Below are 18,559 nucleotides of genomic sequence, written 5' to 3'. Positions count from 1 at the left end.
AAGAAAGCCTAGGTACACTGCGGTTCCAAACATGGGAGAATCAGACGAAAAATTTTACACAGATTTAACACGACATCATCGGCTTGTCGTTTTGAATGCAAAAGTCGACCTCTTTCTGGTGAAATTTCATATTAGACGTGAATAATCTTAATAAATAGGCGGTAGAGATGAGTGTTTACACATGGCTCGTGCAATATACGGACGTCTTTTTACCTCCATGTTCGCTGCACAGGTCCCTTGCGAATGCATCGAATGCATAGACCCTCCAAATGGTAGCAGTTTCAATCTGGTTTACAAGTGTGCGGCTCTGTTTGAAATGTGACAGAGTTTGTCAGTTTGGGATTGTCATTTTATTCAAAGATGGCATTAAATAGATTAAATGAAAGATATTGTTTACGAATTGGGCGTACGAGGGGAGAGTAAATGATGAGATAACTCGCACCGCCGACGATTTTATGGTTCACCTCTGATTAGAGACGCAGCAAGTTCAGAGAAACTTGGGAGTGTACACCGTAAATGGAACAGCGTAAGTCTCCCCAGCTAAATCGGGAACTTTGAGTTGGTCGCAGATATATCTGCATTTGGCGACAAATTGGAGTTATTATTCAATGCCTATGTACTAAATCTATATTTTTCTGGTAAGATAACGTAAATGAAAACTAATGAGGTCTGAATCTTTGGGGCTGAAACGCACCATTATTTATGCCCTCTTTGCCGGTATTTGACCCCGTGACATCGTCGTGTGAGGGCAGCAGTATTTCCGGGTTTGTCGCCATCTTCAAAATTCAACATTTCTCGACTTTGTACTGTAAATCGAAACTTCGACACGAAGCTGTTTCCGACATTTTTTAGTTTTCTGTCGATCACGAACGAAGTTTACCAATTATGTTAATAACGGTGAAGATACTTCAAGCTCAAGGAAAAGAATGTAGTATAGAGGTGTGTTGAAACATGAACTCGTGTACATATTTTGTTTCCGAAACATTTGCTCAGTAATGATGATGGAGGTCTGAACAAGTTGCAAGTTGCATATATTGTGTTTACTCAAGCTTTCTTCTTGTTGAGAGTCGCTCACTATACCCAAGAGAGGGTAGACTTGTGCTTTGTTTGGCAGTAAATCCTATATTCAATTCGGCTGATGAAAGCTGGCCACTTAGTAATGGTCAGTCTCTTGCCCAAGGTAGCACTCTTCCCAATGACCTACAAATGACAATCAAGACCCCAAGCTCAGCTGATCGTGGGTGGAAGTAGAGCTCTTCGCGTCTAGACAATATCGGCACAGAATGTGTGGCCCACAGTCCCTCTGTGTGTGGCCTAAATATGAGACTGACAGAATCTGAGGCTGATATAGATTTTGGTCCTTATTTACGGCTGGGTGAGAGAAGATATCTACCAAGCTGTCATTGTTTCCTACCCAAAACTATTGATCTTAAACTAGCAATCATAGTTTTGGTATCACCCTCACATTGCACCGTTTGCTATCTTGAACATTTAAGTCAGGATATGCCAGCCTTTCTTGTTGGTGGTGTACTCAGTTTATGTTAAATGGAATGAGTGTTATGAAATTAACTTCCCTAGTTTCCTCTCATACTTGATGTTACTGCACAAAGGACACAAAGCATAACAGAATTACTGTCAGCAATTCAAGTACAAATGCTGGAGCAGGCAGTACACATAGTGCCTGTTTGAACTCAAACAAAATGACTCATCTACTTCCAGTCTAGCGTTGAACCATAGTCTATGATTTGACAAAGAAAGTGATTCCACTCTTTGATAGACTATTTCAGTTTCAGTTCAACTGGTGCTGCACATTTCTCCTTGTCACTTGTTTTTGTGAACTATATGTAGCCATATATGCCACAATTACACTCACTAGATATATGTCTAATTTCTTTCTTCCTAGATTGATATCGGTAAGGTTGTGTTACTTGATACTGCAAGACTGCAGCATCAAACCACCAATTTGCTGACATACATAGCAGTTTATGGCAGTGAATCATTAATAATACACCCAACTTGCATTATAGAGAACAAACAGAGTTCAATGATTATTATATGCCACTGCATTACATAATAAGGTTATCATTTTCAGCAAATTTCACCCAATTAAATTGGGGAGTCAATAGGCATGTAGTGAAAATATTTAATAAAGACTAGGAGCATGCTGAGATGTTGCACCTTGCAAGTAGAGAAGTAAAGGCACTCATATGCCTAGCATTGAGCCACAGTTTGTCTAGGTATTGATGTCCAACAGAAAATTACGTCATCTCATAATAGAAGGATCCTTTTTCAGTCAGTCTATATGATACCATATTTCAATTCAGTCTATTTGATATCATATTTCAATTTAATTACCCAGGCTTCATGTAGCACATACCATTCATCAAAGCACTTGATTACACATATCATCATTAAAGTCATACCATTTCAGACAATGAATGATAAAATTAATGTCACTGCAATGGCATCACAACATCTGTGCAAGAGGTATAGGGTATCTTTTCTAGTTTCTAAAGGTCAGTGCAGTAAAAAGAGTATTCATCTTATCGTGCCACTCTTTGCAGAAGTAATTACTCAGCTTTCATGTGTAGTTTATACAGAGTGATTGCTTGTCTGTTGATTTTTATCCTGTCACAGTGATATCACTTTTCATTTCTGATTCACACCATCCAGGTAACAGCCACAGACTCAATTTCATCTGTCAAAGAATTAATAGCAAGAGAATTAGATGTTCCTGTAGATCAACAGAGACTAGTATTCAGAGGTAAAACACTAGCAGGTAAGCTATCAATGAAACTGCAATACTATAGCACATATGCACCATTCACTACTTTAAGGAAACCTGTTATTTTTCCAAACACCAACACATAACGGTAACCTCACCAGGGTCTTTAAATTTAAGACTCAGTTTTTGTTTTGTCTCAGTAGATGAGAGGGAATGTGGCCAGAACACTGTCTGGTATATTCAGGAACTTTGGAAACGTAAGGTGGAGCTGCACGTTGCTAACACAGTTTTTTCAAAGGAATGTTTTTTATCTAACATGACAAGGGAACCCCCCTCATACTATATATTTTCAAAAAGCAGAGAATTTAAAGTTTAGTTTGGTAGCAGTAGTTTACTCGAAGGATGAATGGGTGTATATTTGCAGTAAAAAAACTCAATTCTGGTACTACTAAAAAAATTAATTTAAAAACTTGAAACTATTTTCTGAAATGTAATATTTCACTTGAAATGAGTATATGTAGACAAAAATGACTATTTTATTTTGCATTATGTAACTCATTTTAAAATGGCATGGGTTGAAAGACTGACAATCAAAAAAGTTATTATAAACACAATTAGTAAAATTAAAATGACTCTAATTCAAAATGTGAGAACTTTATTGCCAAACAAAATAGTGTGTTTGTATTAGAGCATTTAAAGTACATAATGTGAGAATTTCAGAAAATTTGACCCGGCCAGAATGGAGTTGAATTCTTTGGAAATCTTGAAATGGGGGAAAATAGAAGCCAGGAAATTGGGTGATTTACATACGTTTGCATAAACTTAAACACTTGTTTATCATGCAACTTACAACTGCTTGACAAGCTAAAAGGTGAACCCAACAGATATTTTAATCTTGGGTTAACAAAATCATTAAAATCATATGAATATTTGCATTTTGATCGAAAAAAACAGTGTTGGGTGCAGTGCCCCCTTAATTACTTGGTCATAAAAACCTTAGTGTAGTAACCCCACACAAAATGTTTTTCTGTTGCACAGACTTGTTGTGACAAGAAATATAATAACCAGACTTTTGCGAGAATGCCTTCTTTCCTAACATAAGGTTCCTTCAATTATATGGAAGGTGTGTAAGCATTGATGCTGGTCGCTGAATAATCAGTTTTCACTTGAGTTTTAGGGACATATGTGAATGGTAGTGGAAATACTTTTGACTCCCATGTAAAATTTTTCTAGGTGCCACCCTTAACCCTTTCCCCACAAAGGATTGGCCCAAACCCATTGTTGGCAATGGTAACTGTTGACCTGTTCATAGGGAATTTTTAGGGTGAACAGGTTAACAAAAACACTGAATCAGAAACAGTTACTGTTTAAACAGCAAAACCGTATTGAAAAACGATGAATAACGCAATAATGTTATCAGTACACTGTTTTATACTAATGTGAAAACTATCCATTTTCTGTCCTGAAGATGGTCAGAGCCTTGGGGACTACAACATAGGACCAGGAACAAAGCTTCATTTGGTGGTCAAGAGGTCTCAGGACGAAAAATCAGGAAATTTTCAAAAAATACCACCACAGACAACTGCCCTTTGGGATCAATTGAAACCAGTACTGAGTAAGCATTTCAAAACAGAAGATGTTGACAAAGTAATACATCATTTTCAAAAGGTATGTATAGCCATTTTCATGTATCATAGATTGTGGTATTTCATTATAGATCATTTATAGGTGTGTTCAGAGTTTGTGCGTGGAGGGTGAAAATTAGCCACTTTTTGTCCGCTGTATACTTGAAGAAACTATGAGGCTATGCCATGATTGGGGTTTCTAAACAGAATGGAATAATAAGTGAGTCCAGGTGTTCAGTATTTAACTATGTTTAATGTACTGGCCATCACAGTGTTGCTTGAGTGAGCTTTAGGGCAGCTACGAATCATTGATGAAGCTCCACCACCACCATCATAAGGTGCTTATGCTGTCATGAGAATCCATGCATGTTTCATTGAGACCTCTAGGTCTAGGTTCCAAACTCTTTGAATTGATTGCTGGAAGTTTCCTTGAGTCAGTCCTGTACTTATACATGTAATTTTCTTAGGTCAAATAACTCATGAGTCAGTGACACATCATATTGGATTAGCAGGCGCAACTATGTTTGCAGGAAAGTACGCAGGTGCTTGTTACAAGATTTCATATACAGACTGGTATGGGTCTGTTATAGATTGAATTATGGGGTATTATCATAAAATTATTACCAGTGTGCCTGCTAAGCCAATTTGATGCATCATGACGCAGGACAAACCCGCCAGACGCATTGAAATAATAAGTTATCTGACGTGTCACTGATGCAGCTGTAAAAAGCCCACCAATGACTAGAAATGCTCACCAGATTCACAATTTACTCAGATAACATGTTTCCCTGTAGTTTTTAGGTGAAAAAATATCTGTATATGCTATTTCTTTAAATCTCCTCTGTGATACTGTGTGCAAATAGACTTATCTTGCTGATGGATCGACAGGGTAGGAGGCCACCATTGTTGTTTTCATTGTCTTCTCATTGACTCACAATGGAGAGTACCAGGAATCAGAAAGACGTACAACCATAGAGGGCGCTATACTTACACCTGCTGACTTTTAGTTATATACCATTTTCATGCATGTGGTGGCACACAGCAAATCAAGTTTTCTTCAGCTTGACTCAAAAAAAATTTTTTTCACTTCCCCTCAGACTCTTAGAGAGCACACTGATAAGTAATGTATGGAGTTGTTAGTGATTAAATTGTGATGCATCCTGGGTAATGAGTTCTCTCAAAGTAATAGCTCTTTCAACACTCAATTCAAAAAGTGAATGAGTGTCACTAGATTATCTTATTCACGTGTTAATACTCAGTGAACAAGCTAATGATAGCAGAAAGGCTGAATATGAGTATAGGGCCTGTAAGTCACAACAGTGTAAATACTGTGTATCAAATTAAAAGACAGTTTAGATGTAATCAAAAATTTTAGTGTTGTTTAGTCCCCGCTTCCGATGAAGTCAGGCAGGAACTTATAGATTGAGTGGCATGCATCAGTGCGTCTACAGAGATATCTCAGACACACCTGAACTGATTTCTTTCAAACTTGGTAGAAGGGTAATACACTACGCAGGCGGACACACGCCAATTTTTTGGATACGATCCAATGTGGCTGCCTGGCTGCCATTTTGTTTCATATCTATGGGCATTATGCAGCTTTAATATGAACCAGTTTCATTCAAACTTAGTGCAAGGACAATACACTGTGACTCAAACATGCTTATGAAATTATTTTTTGATACAATCAAATATGGCTGTCTGGGGGCCATTCAGATCTAAATTTTGCATGTCCAAAGCTGTAACTCATACATTCCTGCACTAATTTCCTTCAATCTTTACACAAAGGTAATACACTCTGATATACATATGCTTGTCGATTTTTAGCTCATATTGGTTTTGTATATAAATCAGTGTTTCCGTTAACGCAAAATCCTGCGTATTTTACGCAAAATTGTTCTGAAATACGCAAAAAAAATCATGGCTGCGTAAACTAATACGCATTGAGAAATCCCGCCCCATAAAATGATGTACTTGGCCAGCACTACATTGCCTGAATGTGGTTCAATGCAGGACAAAAATAGAACATATGCACCTGCTTTAAAGTGACATTAACATGATATTGCAACATTTTAGACTTTAGCAGACTGCAACTCTTTATGCAACATTGTATTTCATCATCACAAAGCATCATGTCAATCATTTCTGTACAGACAATGACACTACAGATGCAAAAAATTCGAGAATCGACCGAGTCTACGTTGTTGGTAACACAATACAGTCAATGGTCATTACGTCGCATGTTGTTTGGAAAGTGTTTACGGGTGACGATTTAAACTCTGTCGGGTTTCATTCTTGATAGGTCCCCTGGCCTTTTGACGAGTATCTGCTTTTTGTTGGCCCTTTGAAAACACTAATTTCGTAGTCAGAAAGAATTTCTTTGAACATGAAGTCATTAGGCAGCTCAACGATCATATACGAGACATGCATTACAGCATTGCCAGCGTTCAGCTACATATGCCTTGAAGCCCCCAGATTATTGTTTTTTACCTTCTCGTGTCTATTTATAGACAGAGAAGGTATTAGAGTTGAAAACCAGTATGCTGGTGTCAACTACTTCCGTCTGTCAATACTTCCGTCTGTCAAGATCCGTTGACGTTATGCCATTGTGATGGGTCATATCATAAACTGGTGGGGGTGTTCATGGTTCAGGTTGAGGTGTAGGAGAACGATTTTGAGCTGTGACAAAAATCAAAAGGGACTTAGCGGCATAGCCACAGTGTTACATGTAAGCCTTTCTCCAAGGTTCTTCGTTGACTACGATCTATTACAGACTACTGAGCTGACGTTAGGGGTACTCACTTTGTGTTTGCTCACTCTGTGTGCGCTGGTGTTTGGTACTGAGTTGCGTGGATATCCCCTCATGGCCTCACGTGATATGGGCCTGTTGCATAATCTGCAGATGATCATATGCCTCTGAGTGTGTAAACGGTCATTGCGTAAGCCTGTCGGCATTTTCCTTGCATTTTTTCTCATTTAATTTTGCAAAATATCGGCGAGTACCTCAATATTTCAAGATAACTCTTTCTTCCCAATCGTTTCCTTGAGTTTCAGAGTCATATGAACGAAAATGAGTGAAAGTTTTAGACAGGAAAATCGGACGTCGGCCATGTTCAATGTTTACAGTACAATCAGAAGTTTATGTGGAGGAAATAACTAACAAACACTATTCATGATGCCCGCCCTCTAGAGGCAGACCTTCCTATATGAAGTACAATATTTGATGCTTGTGGAAAGCTTGACCACACAAAGGAGCATTTTAACTTTTAGAAAATGACAAATTGAATAAGAAGCTATTCTGAAAATGTCAAATACTGAGAAAAAATGCACAAATATTCAAAATAAACAGGTTAACTGACTGGTCAGCTATAAAAAACAATGAAAATGTTTATGATCAAAAGTTTTTGAGATGCGCACATTTTAACAAATACAGAAACATAAGCAAATCAAATCAAATTAGAAAAGGATCAATGCTGTTGTGTGGATTTTGCTGAACACGGCTGATTTTAATATTTCGCCCTACATATTTGGTATCCAGCAAAGGCATATTTTGATGTAAAGTCAAAATTAGCACTACATTGCTGACAATATATGTTACCGTTTCTGCATGAACTTTTCTTTTTTAAATTATAGAAAGTACTTCGAACAGATTAACAATTATCGTGATGTCAACCCATGATTTTACATCACAAAGACTGTAATTCTGCCAATTTTTTTTATTTTTCAGTCATTTTATAAATTTTGCACTGCACAAGATGATTGAACAAATTGCAATGTTTGAATTTGTAAACTCAAAGAACAAAAATCTTTTGGTCACAGATTAAATTATTTTTTGAAAAGAAATTTACTCTAAAAACTTTTAGCACATATTCTTTACACGGTCATGTATTTCAAGGAAGAAAATCTGCCAGTGTTCTCCCCAGGCCATTTTAGCGTAGCGGTCCCGCTACGCTTTCACCTCTCCCCGCTACGCTTTGATTCTCCCCGCTACGCTTTAAATATTCCCGCCATCCTTTAGTTCACACGCTAGTGCTCTGCGTAGCTACCAGCTGTTGCATGCATTGTCTACACATTAGCGCTCACTACAACTTTCAACCTGGTGAAAGAGTGGAACGTGTGAAGTATGGTATGCGTCCGATAACTTGTCCGTAAGTGTTGAGAGGAACGTTAAAACAATAGAAGAATCGGCTGGGTTGTTCACAAGTTTTCATTCTACAACGACTATTACGACCAACAAAGACCTTTAGTCGGTATACATCGAGGACAAGTATTCACAGAGTTAGGCGGTGTAGCACTAGCGGGGCCTTTGATCACATTCCCATGCTTTGATCAACGAAATGGACCGCAAAAGAAACAAAAGAAGCAGTTGATTAGTGAGGTTGATTATGATTTTACAACGATGATCTCTTTTTTTGTCCGAGTACGATCACGATCGCGATCGAGTTCACATCGCATAAATTCCAATATGGCGGCGGCCATGTTGGCCGACGTGTTTATAACGTGTTGACATTGATCCTGGCGTCGCGTGTGGTTCCACTCTGACACGTTCTCTGAAAGATTTTACACCTGATTTTCGAGTGATTCTAGTCGTACTGAGTTCATGTCTTGTGATCATCTTGGTGGTATTTTTAAAATCAAGAATCGAACGACGATGTTCAGTGGCAGTGGTAGTTATGCGGGGGGGGGGGGGGGGGGGGGGGGGGGGGGGGGGGGGGGGGGGGGGGGGGGCCGCTGGTTGAAATTGATCCCCGTGATGAAACATTATTCGCGGTGTTTGTCGTTCAAAAATGATATAAAACTCAATTACATTTGAATTGTGTAAAGCTTAAACTTATGAATTTTCCTCTTTGTTGGCAATTTTTGACAATTTTATTAGCAATATATGTATTAATGAAACTCCAATCAGACGAACCATTTCTTGCTTTCAATCTGAACTTGCTGTTACTGTTTGAATCTTCTATTTTAATTGCAATTGTACTATACTGTGATGATTTATTTAAGTGTAATAAAGAGTTTCCATGATGTTCAAATTGCATACTTGTGTGTTACCATTGCATTTTGTTGTGAGTGTACATGAATGCATGGGTGCATGTGCAAGCTTATATCCATATGCAAATGTAAATTAATGATATGCAAATGATTATGCAAATTAGCCGCTACGCTTTTGCTTGATCCTGGGGAGAACACTGAGACTTATAAAAACAGTAATGTTCTTCACTTTCAATTTTCTTTTGAATACTATGACAATTATCAGCCATGAGGTTTTACAAACACAAGACCAGATAAGCGTTTTCATCATTTCCACAGGACTCGTTGGAATATCCCTTAAAAACAGTTAAAGTGACTTAAAATGATCACTTGGTATACATTAATTTACAGATGCCAGGTTGTGTATTTCACATTCACTCAGGTCAGTAGGGAAGTGCGTCATTACTATTTTGGACTGTTAATTCTTATTTCTGAATTATTTAACCTTTTTCCACACTGAACTATCTTTAGGCAGTTTATACTGTAGCTTGGAATCTTTTTTGATTGATGTATTTAATCATCTTTTGGGTTCTTTGGGTCCATATCTCACCTCATGCCCCTACATCATCAACTATTTACCAATAACTCCATACCAACAACCAAATACCTGACCTGGCCACACATTAGAGAAGGTACAAGCGTCATTGACGGTATTTTTGTCAATAGAGCATGCGCATTAAAGGAAACCCCCCAAGTTCTACAGAAAAGACTGCCCAACTCACTTAAGATAAGGATCTCACTGTACGCATTTTTGATACATTTTACGCAAATAAAAACCCAGTTGCGTAAAATCGTACGCAAGTTTTGAAATTGTAACGGAAGCGCTGATAAATACCAAAAAGAGCTTATATGATGAGTCGGTGGCGTCTGTATGTCTGTATATTTGTGGGTATGTATGTGCGGATGTATGTCCGTCACACACAAAGGCTCCCATACCGCCAAAGCTACCGTCTCAGTATTTGGTGTACAGGTAGATGCAGGGGTTGAGATGTGAATTTGTTCAAATGAAGATGTCAGTGTCAAAAATGTGCAAATGAGGTAAGAAAAAGGGAGATCCTGCAAATGTGCAGGAGTGATGGCATGAGTGTCTGAACCGCTTGAGTCATTTCCTGTCATTGTTTATGAACTGTACAATATTAACAGACCAGCTCAAACTATAGACAGCAGAGGGGGGAAGACTGTCTATGGTCCCGCTAAGAGGGACTAACTGTTTCTGCTATGCAGGTTGCTTAAGTTGACCTCCAGTACTAAAGTTTCAGACCCTATTTACTTTTGTCATTCTTTTTTCTGGTTTAAATATTTCTTGTCGTTTTTCTGGTTGTACTGTGCAGAAATCATTGTCATAACATCAACATAGAATTTTCCTGCTCTGAACAGATAGAAACAATATTTATTGTTGATCTTTGGTACCATACTGGTATATTACCAATTCTGATCAAATTTTAGCGACACCGTATAATTGCAGTATTTTTGTTGTGATATGATTTAACAATTTACCATTATTTGATGAGGAAATTTCTGAATCAAAAAACCGATGTGAATCCAACACAATTTTCTGAATCCCATTCCATACAAAAACAAATCTGAATCAGTTGCAATGCAAGATGAAAAACAGAGGCGAAGAGAGAGCCATATTGGCACCTGCAAATTGAAATCATATTTGGCGAACTTTTCTTATAGACCTCATTCACCATGGTGGCAAATTGAAATTTTGTGTGAAATTGAAGCTAAACTGGTTGGTAAAAAATTGGTTGCAGTTTGACAGGTAGCAGCTAGAACATTGCCATTTCGAACCAAGTGATTTTGCACTAAGCATGTCTCACAGGATCAACCCTCAAAGTTTTGTGTTTTTAAATGCAGATACATGGATAATCACAATTTTTCTGAAAATTATTTGATAAAATGAAATTTTGATAATATTAGTTGAAAATTCGGAGAAAAAACTGTGAAAATCTGATTAAGCAAACAGTATTAGTTGAGGTCAGTGAGAGGTTGTGAAGTCACTCCACAGCACTGTACTCAACGTGGAAGTTCAAGACGCTGATGAGCGCACCAAAAATCTATGTAGTGTCGCTAAACTTCAGCGAAAATTGCAAAAACGATTACGGTAGAGTTCTTCTTTCAAAGCTAAATTGGCTGATTTTGGATGCAAATCAATAAGTCTGAAGACCCCGTAAACTATGTATGGACAGTATGCACAGGATTGCATATACTGCCCATACATAATGATTGTATAGGATTATGTCCTTTCACCAAGTTGAATAGAATTAGGTATGTCATTCCTTGACTTTTGAAACTTGGTATCAGAGTAACACACTACAGCTGACATACACATCACACATGCACAGCGTTCTGAATACCTGCTTCCATAGATGACAGATTAGAGCACTCTCCTTATCCTGTATGTGCGTAAACATTAAGCAGTATCATGTCAATTAATTGCAAATTTGCATTGCGTCATTAAGGCTGATATGTCAAGAAATAGTTCATCACATTTGTTGAAACTTGGTATAGATGTTGAGCTCATGTTGCTCTAAATTGGGTATAATGGCATTTATCAGTATCATTTTAATTAATTTCTAATTTGCACATTTAATTAACCTTCCTAATCAGTGTGATATGTCCAGAAATGCTGCATCAAATTTGATGAAACAGGGCACAGATGTTGATCATGGTACAGATATTGATCTTCTAGTAATGTAAAAGTGTATAGAGATCGATGTATAGAGATAGATCTATAAAAAAAGATCTATATCCTGAATGACTGCACTAAGTCTGATGATACGTGCTGCAAATGTTGGTCATACAAAGATTTAACAGTCAAGACAGGCATTTAGCAGTATCAATAGCTAACTATAGGAAGTCTCTTCAGTACTTAATATGGGGGCATTTTGGGTTCACATCTGGCATTCTGACTCTTTTATTTCAAGAACCAGTTCTCAGACATGCCTAGACCAGTTTCTTGCAGATTAGTGGAATTTTTACATTTCAAAAGCGGGGGCATGACATACCTAATTTTGTTCAACTTGGTGATAGGACATAATCCTATGCCATTCATACTACAATCCAATCCAATATAGACATCAGTCACAGACAGGGCTTTTGTACCCGCATTTCTTTTTTCATGCGCATCATATCGACTTCAATTTTTAGTCACTTTCAGTGACAAAATCCCAATTACAAGCAGGGACTATATGTCAATGACTTGTTTTTCTTGTTAAAGAGAAGTGATATTTTTATCTGTAATTTTATTAGAAATGGAAGAACAAAATGCATCTTTGAGGATCAATTTTTCACTCTGTGTAATCAGTGGTATATTTGGTAACCAGTGTGCCCTCTAACAAACCTGTCTTTCTGGGAACATTGCATTGATTTTGGGATTTATAGAAAATTCATTGTGTAATAAGTGGTATATTTGGTACTTGATTTTCATTTTGTAATGATAATGTACCAAGGATTAGGTCACCTAGTTGACTCAGAATATTTATTACATTAAAAAAAAGGATGCATCAATACCAATTGTTTTTGTCATAATGATAAGTAAACAAGTCTCCAATTATTGTGCTTCTCAAGGTCTACTATGTAAATCTATCTCTCAAGACCTTTCAGGCCTTTCCCTTTCTCTGTGGGTTCAGGGGTCACGTAATGGTCTGCCATGTCATTTTGCATTCACACAATAGATTTACCTTTTTCAATACACATACTCTGTTTGCTGTGAAAGTAGAAAGAAGAATGTGGTGACCCTTACATGACCTAAAGCAGAATAAGCTGTTCACAGTCTTAACAAAATCAAACAATGAGGTAGTCTTGGAAAATTCCACGCTGAAGTTTTTTACCCTTATCTGATCGTGTCTCCTCTGTAGAGAACTAAAAAGTCCAAAAGTTATGAAGTGCTTGTTTCAACTTCTAATAACTTTTGCACATAAGTGTTTGTTAATATTTAAATCTGAGAAATATGTAGAATGATAAATAGGCCAATGGTCACATTTTGTGATATGATATTAGTGAAGTTAAACATTGACAATAAAGTCAGGCCTGTGTATACTAGACAGCACAGCAATGTTACTTCTACACGACACAGTTGCCAATTGTTAGCTGAAGTGTGTTTCAGTTATGAGATTCCAAGCTCTCGTATACCTACTCTCCACTCCTGTAGCTACTACTGAAATTGTACCATAACTTTTGATTTGTCATTGGACATGACTTTCATTTAAATGAGAATTTAGATAGTGTTCTTGGAACACAGATAAAGTAGAAACTCAGTACACGTACAGATCATCAGAGACCTAAGGAGTCTTAGGACATACAATTTCAGCCTCTTTGATGGGAAAAATTCTGTGAAACCTTGATATTTGGACAGCCTTAATCAGGACTTCATGCTGTTAATGACTTTACCTCTAACTTCAGGAAACTACTGCTATTCCATGGTAGGCAGTTTGTGTATTTCCAGCCATTGAGCTGACATATGGATTTCTTTGCATAAATTACAATTAAATATATTGATCATCAAGTCAGAGAAAATAAAATAATGGGTTGAGAATATATTTCTTGGTTATATCTTATTTTTTCAGAATCAACAGTGCATCTGCATAAAGGGAAAGTGGCACCAACAAAGGTTAAAGGTCAAGCTTTTGCACAGAAGCAAGATATCAATTAACATGTCTTTTTCTTCTTTTCTTTCAGGAATTTGAATCAAGTATTTCAAATTTAAGTCTTGATGACTTAGAAAGGATTGCCATCTATAATCTTGAAAGAAGGCAACAAGACAGTGACAGTGCATCATCCAGCAGTTAGTCAATCTCTCAACATGACATTCTACATGGACTATTAAAAAACCCTCCTGGGATCCTATTGCAAAACATGCCTTATTGTATGCAAGGAAAAGACAGAAATGACCTTTGGACCTCTTTTAGGCATCGTGAATGTGGTGCCTGTTCGATTCCTCCAATGTCTATGTGACAGTAAAAAAGGCTTGTTGACAAAAGCTGTGTTTCGCTTTGTTATCATACCCAGACAGTGGTCTGACTCAGAATGGAAAAGTACAAGCAAAAATACCTGTGAAGATCTCTCTCTCTCTCTCTCTCTCTCTCTCTCTCTCTCTCTCTGTTATTTTTTAATACCTGCAACTCACATTGCTGCACTTGCATTTTCTGATCTGACTTGCTTGACACATTGTATTCAACCGTGAGTCCACAGTGATTTGACTTACGGTACTTCGCATTGTAACACTCTGTAGATGCCAATAATTTTCTTGAACAATTTACCTTCCTTGAAGTGAGATTCTGTGAACACCTCTGAAATAAACCTGGTGGCTGACTCAACAAGGGTTAGCACGCCATGCCAATGGATTATTTGAACTGCCAAGAATGTCATTTGTTAACATAATGTGCTATCAATGTTGCTGAATTGCAAAAGATATGTTATCATGGGCTGTAAATTTGAAGGAATTCATGGCCAGACAGTGAATGTACTATTACTATTGTCCATCATGAAGATATTGACTGAGTATGAAAACTAAGGCAGGAAAATTATATTCGTGTTTCTATCTTTTTAGATATTTCTGTGTTTCTACAGTTATTGAACTAAAAAGGGGAAAGTCGATAATGATGCGATGGTTTGAAAATGATCAAAACTATTTGTCAATGTCACTCTCAAAGTCCTGCTTCTTGATTGAATTTATTCCCCTGAAATCGTTTCACTCTACAATTATAGAGTAAGGTTGCAAGTAGCTGTTTTTAAATGTGATTTCTATACCTTGATTGCCTTTTGTTTTTGACCAGGGAAAAAGAAAAGAAGACCTGTGCAAATTTGTTTGTAGGTTTGATCCAATGTAGTAGCTAGACACCAATGATATAGGGAGTCAGAGCTTATGTATGCACATGTTGATTTCTGTCAAGCATTACAGATAGTCAGGAACAATGCTTGGTCCCATATACATGTACACTCCTCTAGGCTGACACAATTGCTACCTTTGGCATGTTTCTCATCATATTTCCTATCACCACCATTAATATCATTATTCAAAACATGGTCAGTGCTCCAAAGCTTTTCACAAGCTAAATGCAGTGACATCATACAACCCCCCCCCCCCAAAATAAAAAAAAAATCTTTGAAAGACTTCTTAGAATGGCTGTCTATTTCCTCCTCAATATCTTTGTAAGAAAACAGAGGACTTATGATCTCAAACATTCCTTTGTGCTTTGATTATTCAAAGCTGTCATTGTACATGGTGTTGCACATGGACACGAACTTTATGTCAAAAAGCCACTGTAAACCAATCATGAACCTACTCTAAATTATGCAAATAAGTAACCTCTGTACACATTCTCTTCTGTAGTTTCAACGAAAGTTTGTGGTTCCTTTTGGGTCAATAACATGAACCTTTGATTCTTCATTATCTTGTACCAAAGAATGTTGATTTACAGAAACGCTTGTCTTCAAATTAAGATGATATGTGCAGACACAGAAACTACAAACTTCAGAAGTGTGCATGAAATTAATGGAGCACATGTAAAAGACAGTAAAGTTATCTTTACACATGCAAGACATACTGAGCAGGAAGGTTCACATCTATTCTGACATTACTCTTGATGTCAGATTACTGATAATGATATCGTGATATTTGATGGTGCTGTTGACTAGGTTACTTACAGTAATGCAACACTGTGATTAGCCAAGAAAAGTGTACTTTCACTGAGATAGTAACAAAAGACACACACAAGCACAATAATACCTTACATCTCCAATCTTGTAGGTCCTCAAAGACAAGGTCATTCCTGTTATTTCATATCTTGAAAGGTTACAATTTAGCATTTATTGACATGTCATATTCTAAGCTGTATTGACAGCAGATGTATCAACATTCTTGGCAGTTCCCCTAAATATTAGCACATAGCAAATGTGATGACACTTTGAAATTTTCTGCTGCATGTGTCACTACAGTGCACACATGGCACTATGACTTTTATACTATTGTTAGATGGACCAGATGAATTGCAAGGTACCCAGTGCACAATGCACACACTTTGGTCCAGTGATATAGCATATTCTGATCCAAACAAAAAGTCAAAGATTGATTCGGTCACAGTTTGTGTATGTATATTAGTTCACTAATTCATATTTGCCATCTGTAAAGTCAAATGTTATGGCAGAAGGTCATGGTAATGAGCCAATTCTGTATCAATCTTAAAATTTTCACATTATTGTAAGTACCAGATCAAATTGAAACATTACTAATTGCTGTAAAAGATTGCCATATCTGCAGTGTAAGTCAAAAGATTTGTACCGTTCAAATATTCAAAAACAAAAGAGCTGTTAATACATTTTTCCCAATGAATCTTTTAAGCAGCTTTGACACCATAGTAATAGCTGAAAAAATTGTTTGTGTATTTTGTGTTATTCAAAGAAATAAGCTTGTAAAGCATTTTATATTGTATTTTGAGCGATGGTGTCAGAAGAAGGGATGAATATTGTTTCATGGTACAGTTAAGATAATTTTTCAATGGGTAATTCCTTTATGGGGGGAGGAGGGATTTGCAAATGTAGTTGTATATTTACAAATCATGAATAAAATCAAGGTTTTTGAGTTTTCATTAAGGTTATGATGTGGATATAACAAAGGTTGTATGAATTATTTTCAGGTGAGGAAGGTTCAGTATATGTCTGTTTTGTATCAGTATAGCATCATCATGTAAGAATGCTCCATCCACAATTTCCACAATCTCATTTCTGTGTGTGTGTGTCACATATGTGTATTTGTGTATATGTATTGTTGCAACAGCATGTACGTTTGCTGGCTATTCTTCATGGGCATTCATTCTACTTTTTGTTTGTGTCTGCCATTTTCTGTCTATCTGTCAACTGCAAAACTTGAGAATGGTTTTGTGCATTTCCATGTTATAGAGGGGCATTTGTGTGTGTGTGTGTGTGGGGGGGGTCCTGTTACGTTTAACTGTCAATTATGAAAATGAGCTAAAAGGTGAAAATAGTGGAAAAAAACAATCCGGCTAGTCTAATTGCCTTCATTTGGAGTTTGTAACTTAATTGTGTTTGATTCTATAGAGATCACATCGTGTTATGTTTTAATTTTCTAACTTTTTGTGAAAATTTTTAAATCCCCGGGTATGATTGCTCTGAACTAAGGCTAACACAGCCCTACATTGACTTCACTGTAGAATCTCTATGACAACTTAGTGTGACTTTCTCCCACCCTGATTTTCACCTTAGCAGTAGCCCGGCTCAAATAACTGGCCTTGATAGGGGAGTAGTCTGCAAGGTCCGATTTTGTGAAGCATTTTGCAATTTGCTGACATAGCCAAACCATTGAGGGCACTTCAATTTAGGTAACAGATTAGAAACGAGCAACTAAGTGCTGTGAGATGATCTACTGATAGAAACAATGATTTACCATTCTCCAGAGGTGTCCTCGTTAAGAATTGCTCAACTGATGGCAAAATTAGCCAAACTATATTTGTGGCAGACTTTTTGTCATTTTCGGTGTGAAAATCTTTTTACTCAAAACGTATGCCGCTCATTGCTTGTATTGTTAGTTGCCTAAGTTTATCCTGATTGCCTTGTTCAAATTTGTTGAAATTGTGATGCAAGTGACAAAATTCTGTATAAATTACATGCATTATGTAGTGTAGGCCCATTATCTGATAGCATTAACTCTTTGTGTTTTGATGTGTAGGCAAGTCATGTAAACAGTGTCAATAGGGACCAATGTGAGAACCAGAAATTCAGGACCGTGGCTTGAAAACAATTTCAAATACGCCCTTTGAAGGAAAGATGGACAGCAATAATTAAAATGTGACTTTCACATAAATAAACTAAGCTTCTGAACCTGAAAGTTGCTCATCCCCCATTCCAGTATGGCCGCATGAAATATGGATCTGAAAAGAGTACTTTTTACATCCACAGATTCAGTGAAGTCACGATGCCAGAAGCTGCAATTTACTTTTCTGTTCCAATAGTTTGCGCCCCCGGACATCACAACCCTAAAATTTGATCCCCCCCCCACCAATTCATCTATTGTAAAATTGACCCCCCCCCCCCCCCCCCCAAATAAAAAGTTCATCTACTTTGATTCATGAACTCTGCACCCTAAGGCCCTGGAGTGAACAATAGTGACCCTTCAAAAGTGTTTGCAAGAAAAAGAGTGATCCTTCCCAATTTTCATGCA

General features: G+C 37.2%; 1 protein-coding gene across 1 annotated transcript; it reads left to right on the top strand.

Moving 5' to 3' along the window:
• The first annotated feature begins 750 nt into the window (after nt 1-750).
• LOC139134627 (ubiquitin-like protein 4A) lies at nt 751-16,970 on the top strand. The gene is made up of 4 exons (XM_070701561.1): nt 751-939; nt 2,674-2,779; nt 4,194-4,393; nt 14,062-16,970. The coding sequence occupies exons 1-4, from the start codon at nt 886-888 to the stop codon at nt 14,170-14,172; spliced, it is 471 nt and encodes a 156-aa protein (XP_070557662.1). The 5' UTR covers nt 751-885; the 3' UTR covers nt 14,173-16,970.
• Nucleotides 16,971-18,559: the final 1,589 nt, after the last annotated feature.

The sequence above is a fragment of the Ptychodera flava genome, chromosome 6 (genome assembly GCF_041260155.1).
Source record: "Ptychodera flava strain L36383 chromosome 6, AS_Pfla_20210202, whole genome shotgun sequence".
NCBI classification, from domain to species: Eukaryota; Metazoa; Hemichordata; class Enteropneusta; family Ptychoderidae; genus Ptychodera; species Ptychodera flava.
This window is presented reverse-complemented; position numbering and strand designations above follow the sequence as displayed.

Bases quoted from the DNA above. Each gene is read 5' to 3' on its own strand.
- LOC139134627 (XM_070701561.1), top strand. From the start codon at position 886: ATGTTAATAACGGTGAAGATACTTCAAGCTCAAGGAAAAGAATGTAGT. The intron at 940-2,673 runs GTGTGTTGAAAC...CACACCATCCAG, and splicing joins GAAAAGAATGTAGTATAGAG to GTAACAGCCACAGACTCAAT. The intron at 2,780-4,193 runs GTAAGCTATCAA...TCTGTCCTGAAG, and splicing joins CAGAGGTAAAACACTAGCAG to ATGGTCAGAGCCTTGGGGAC.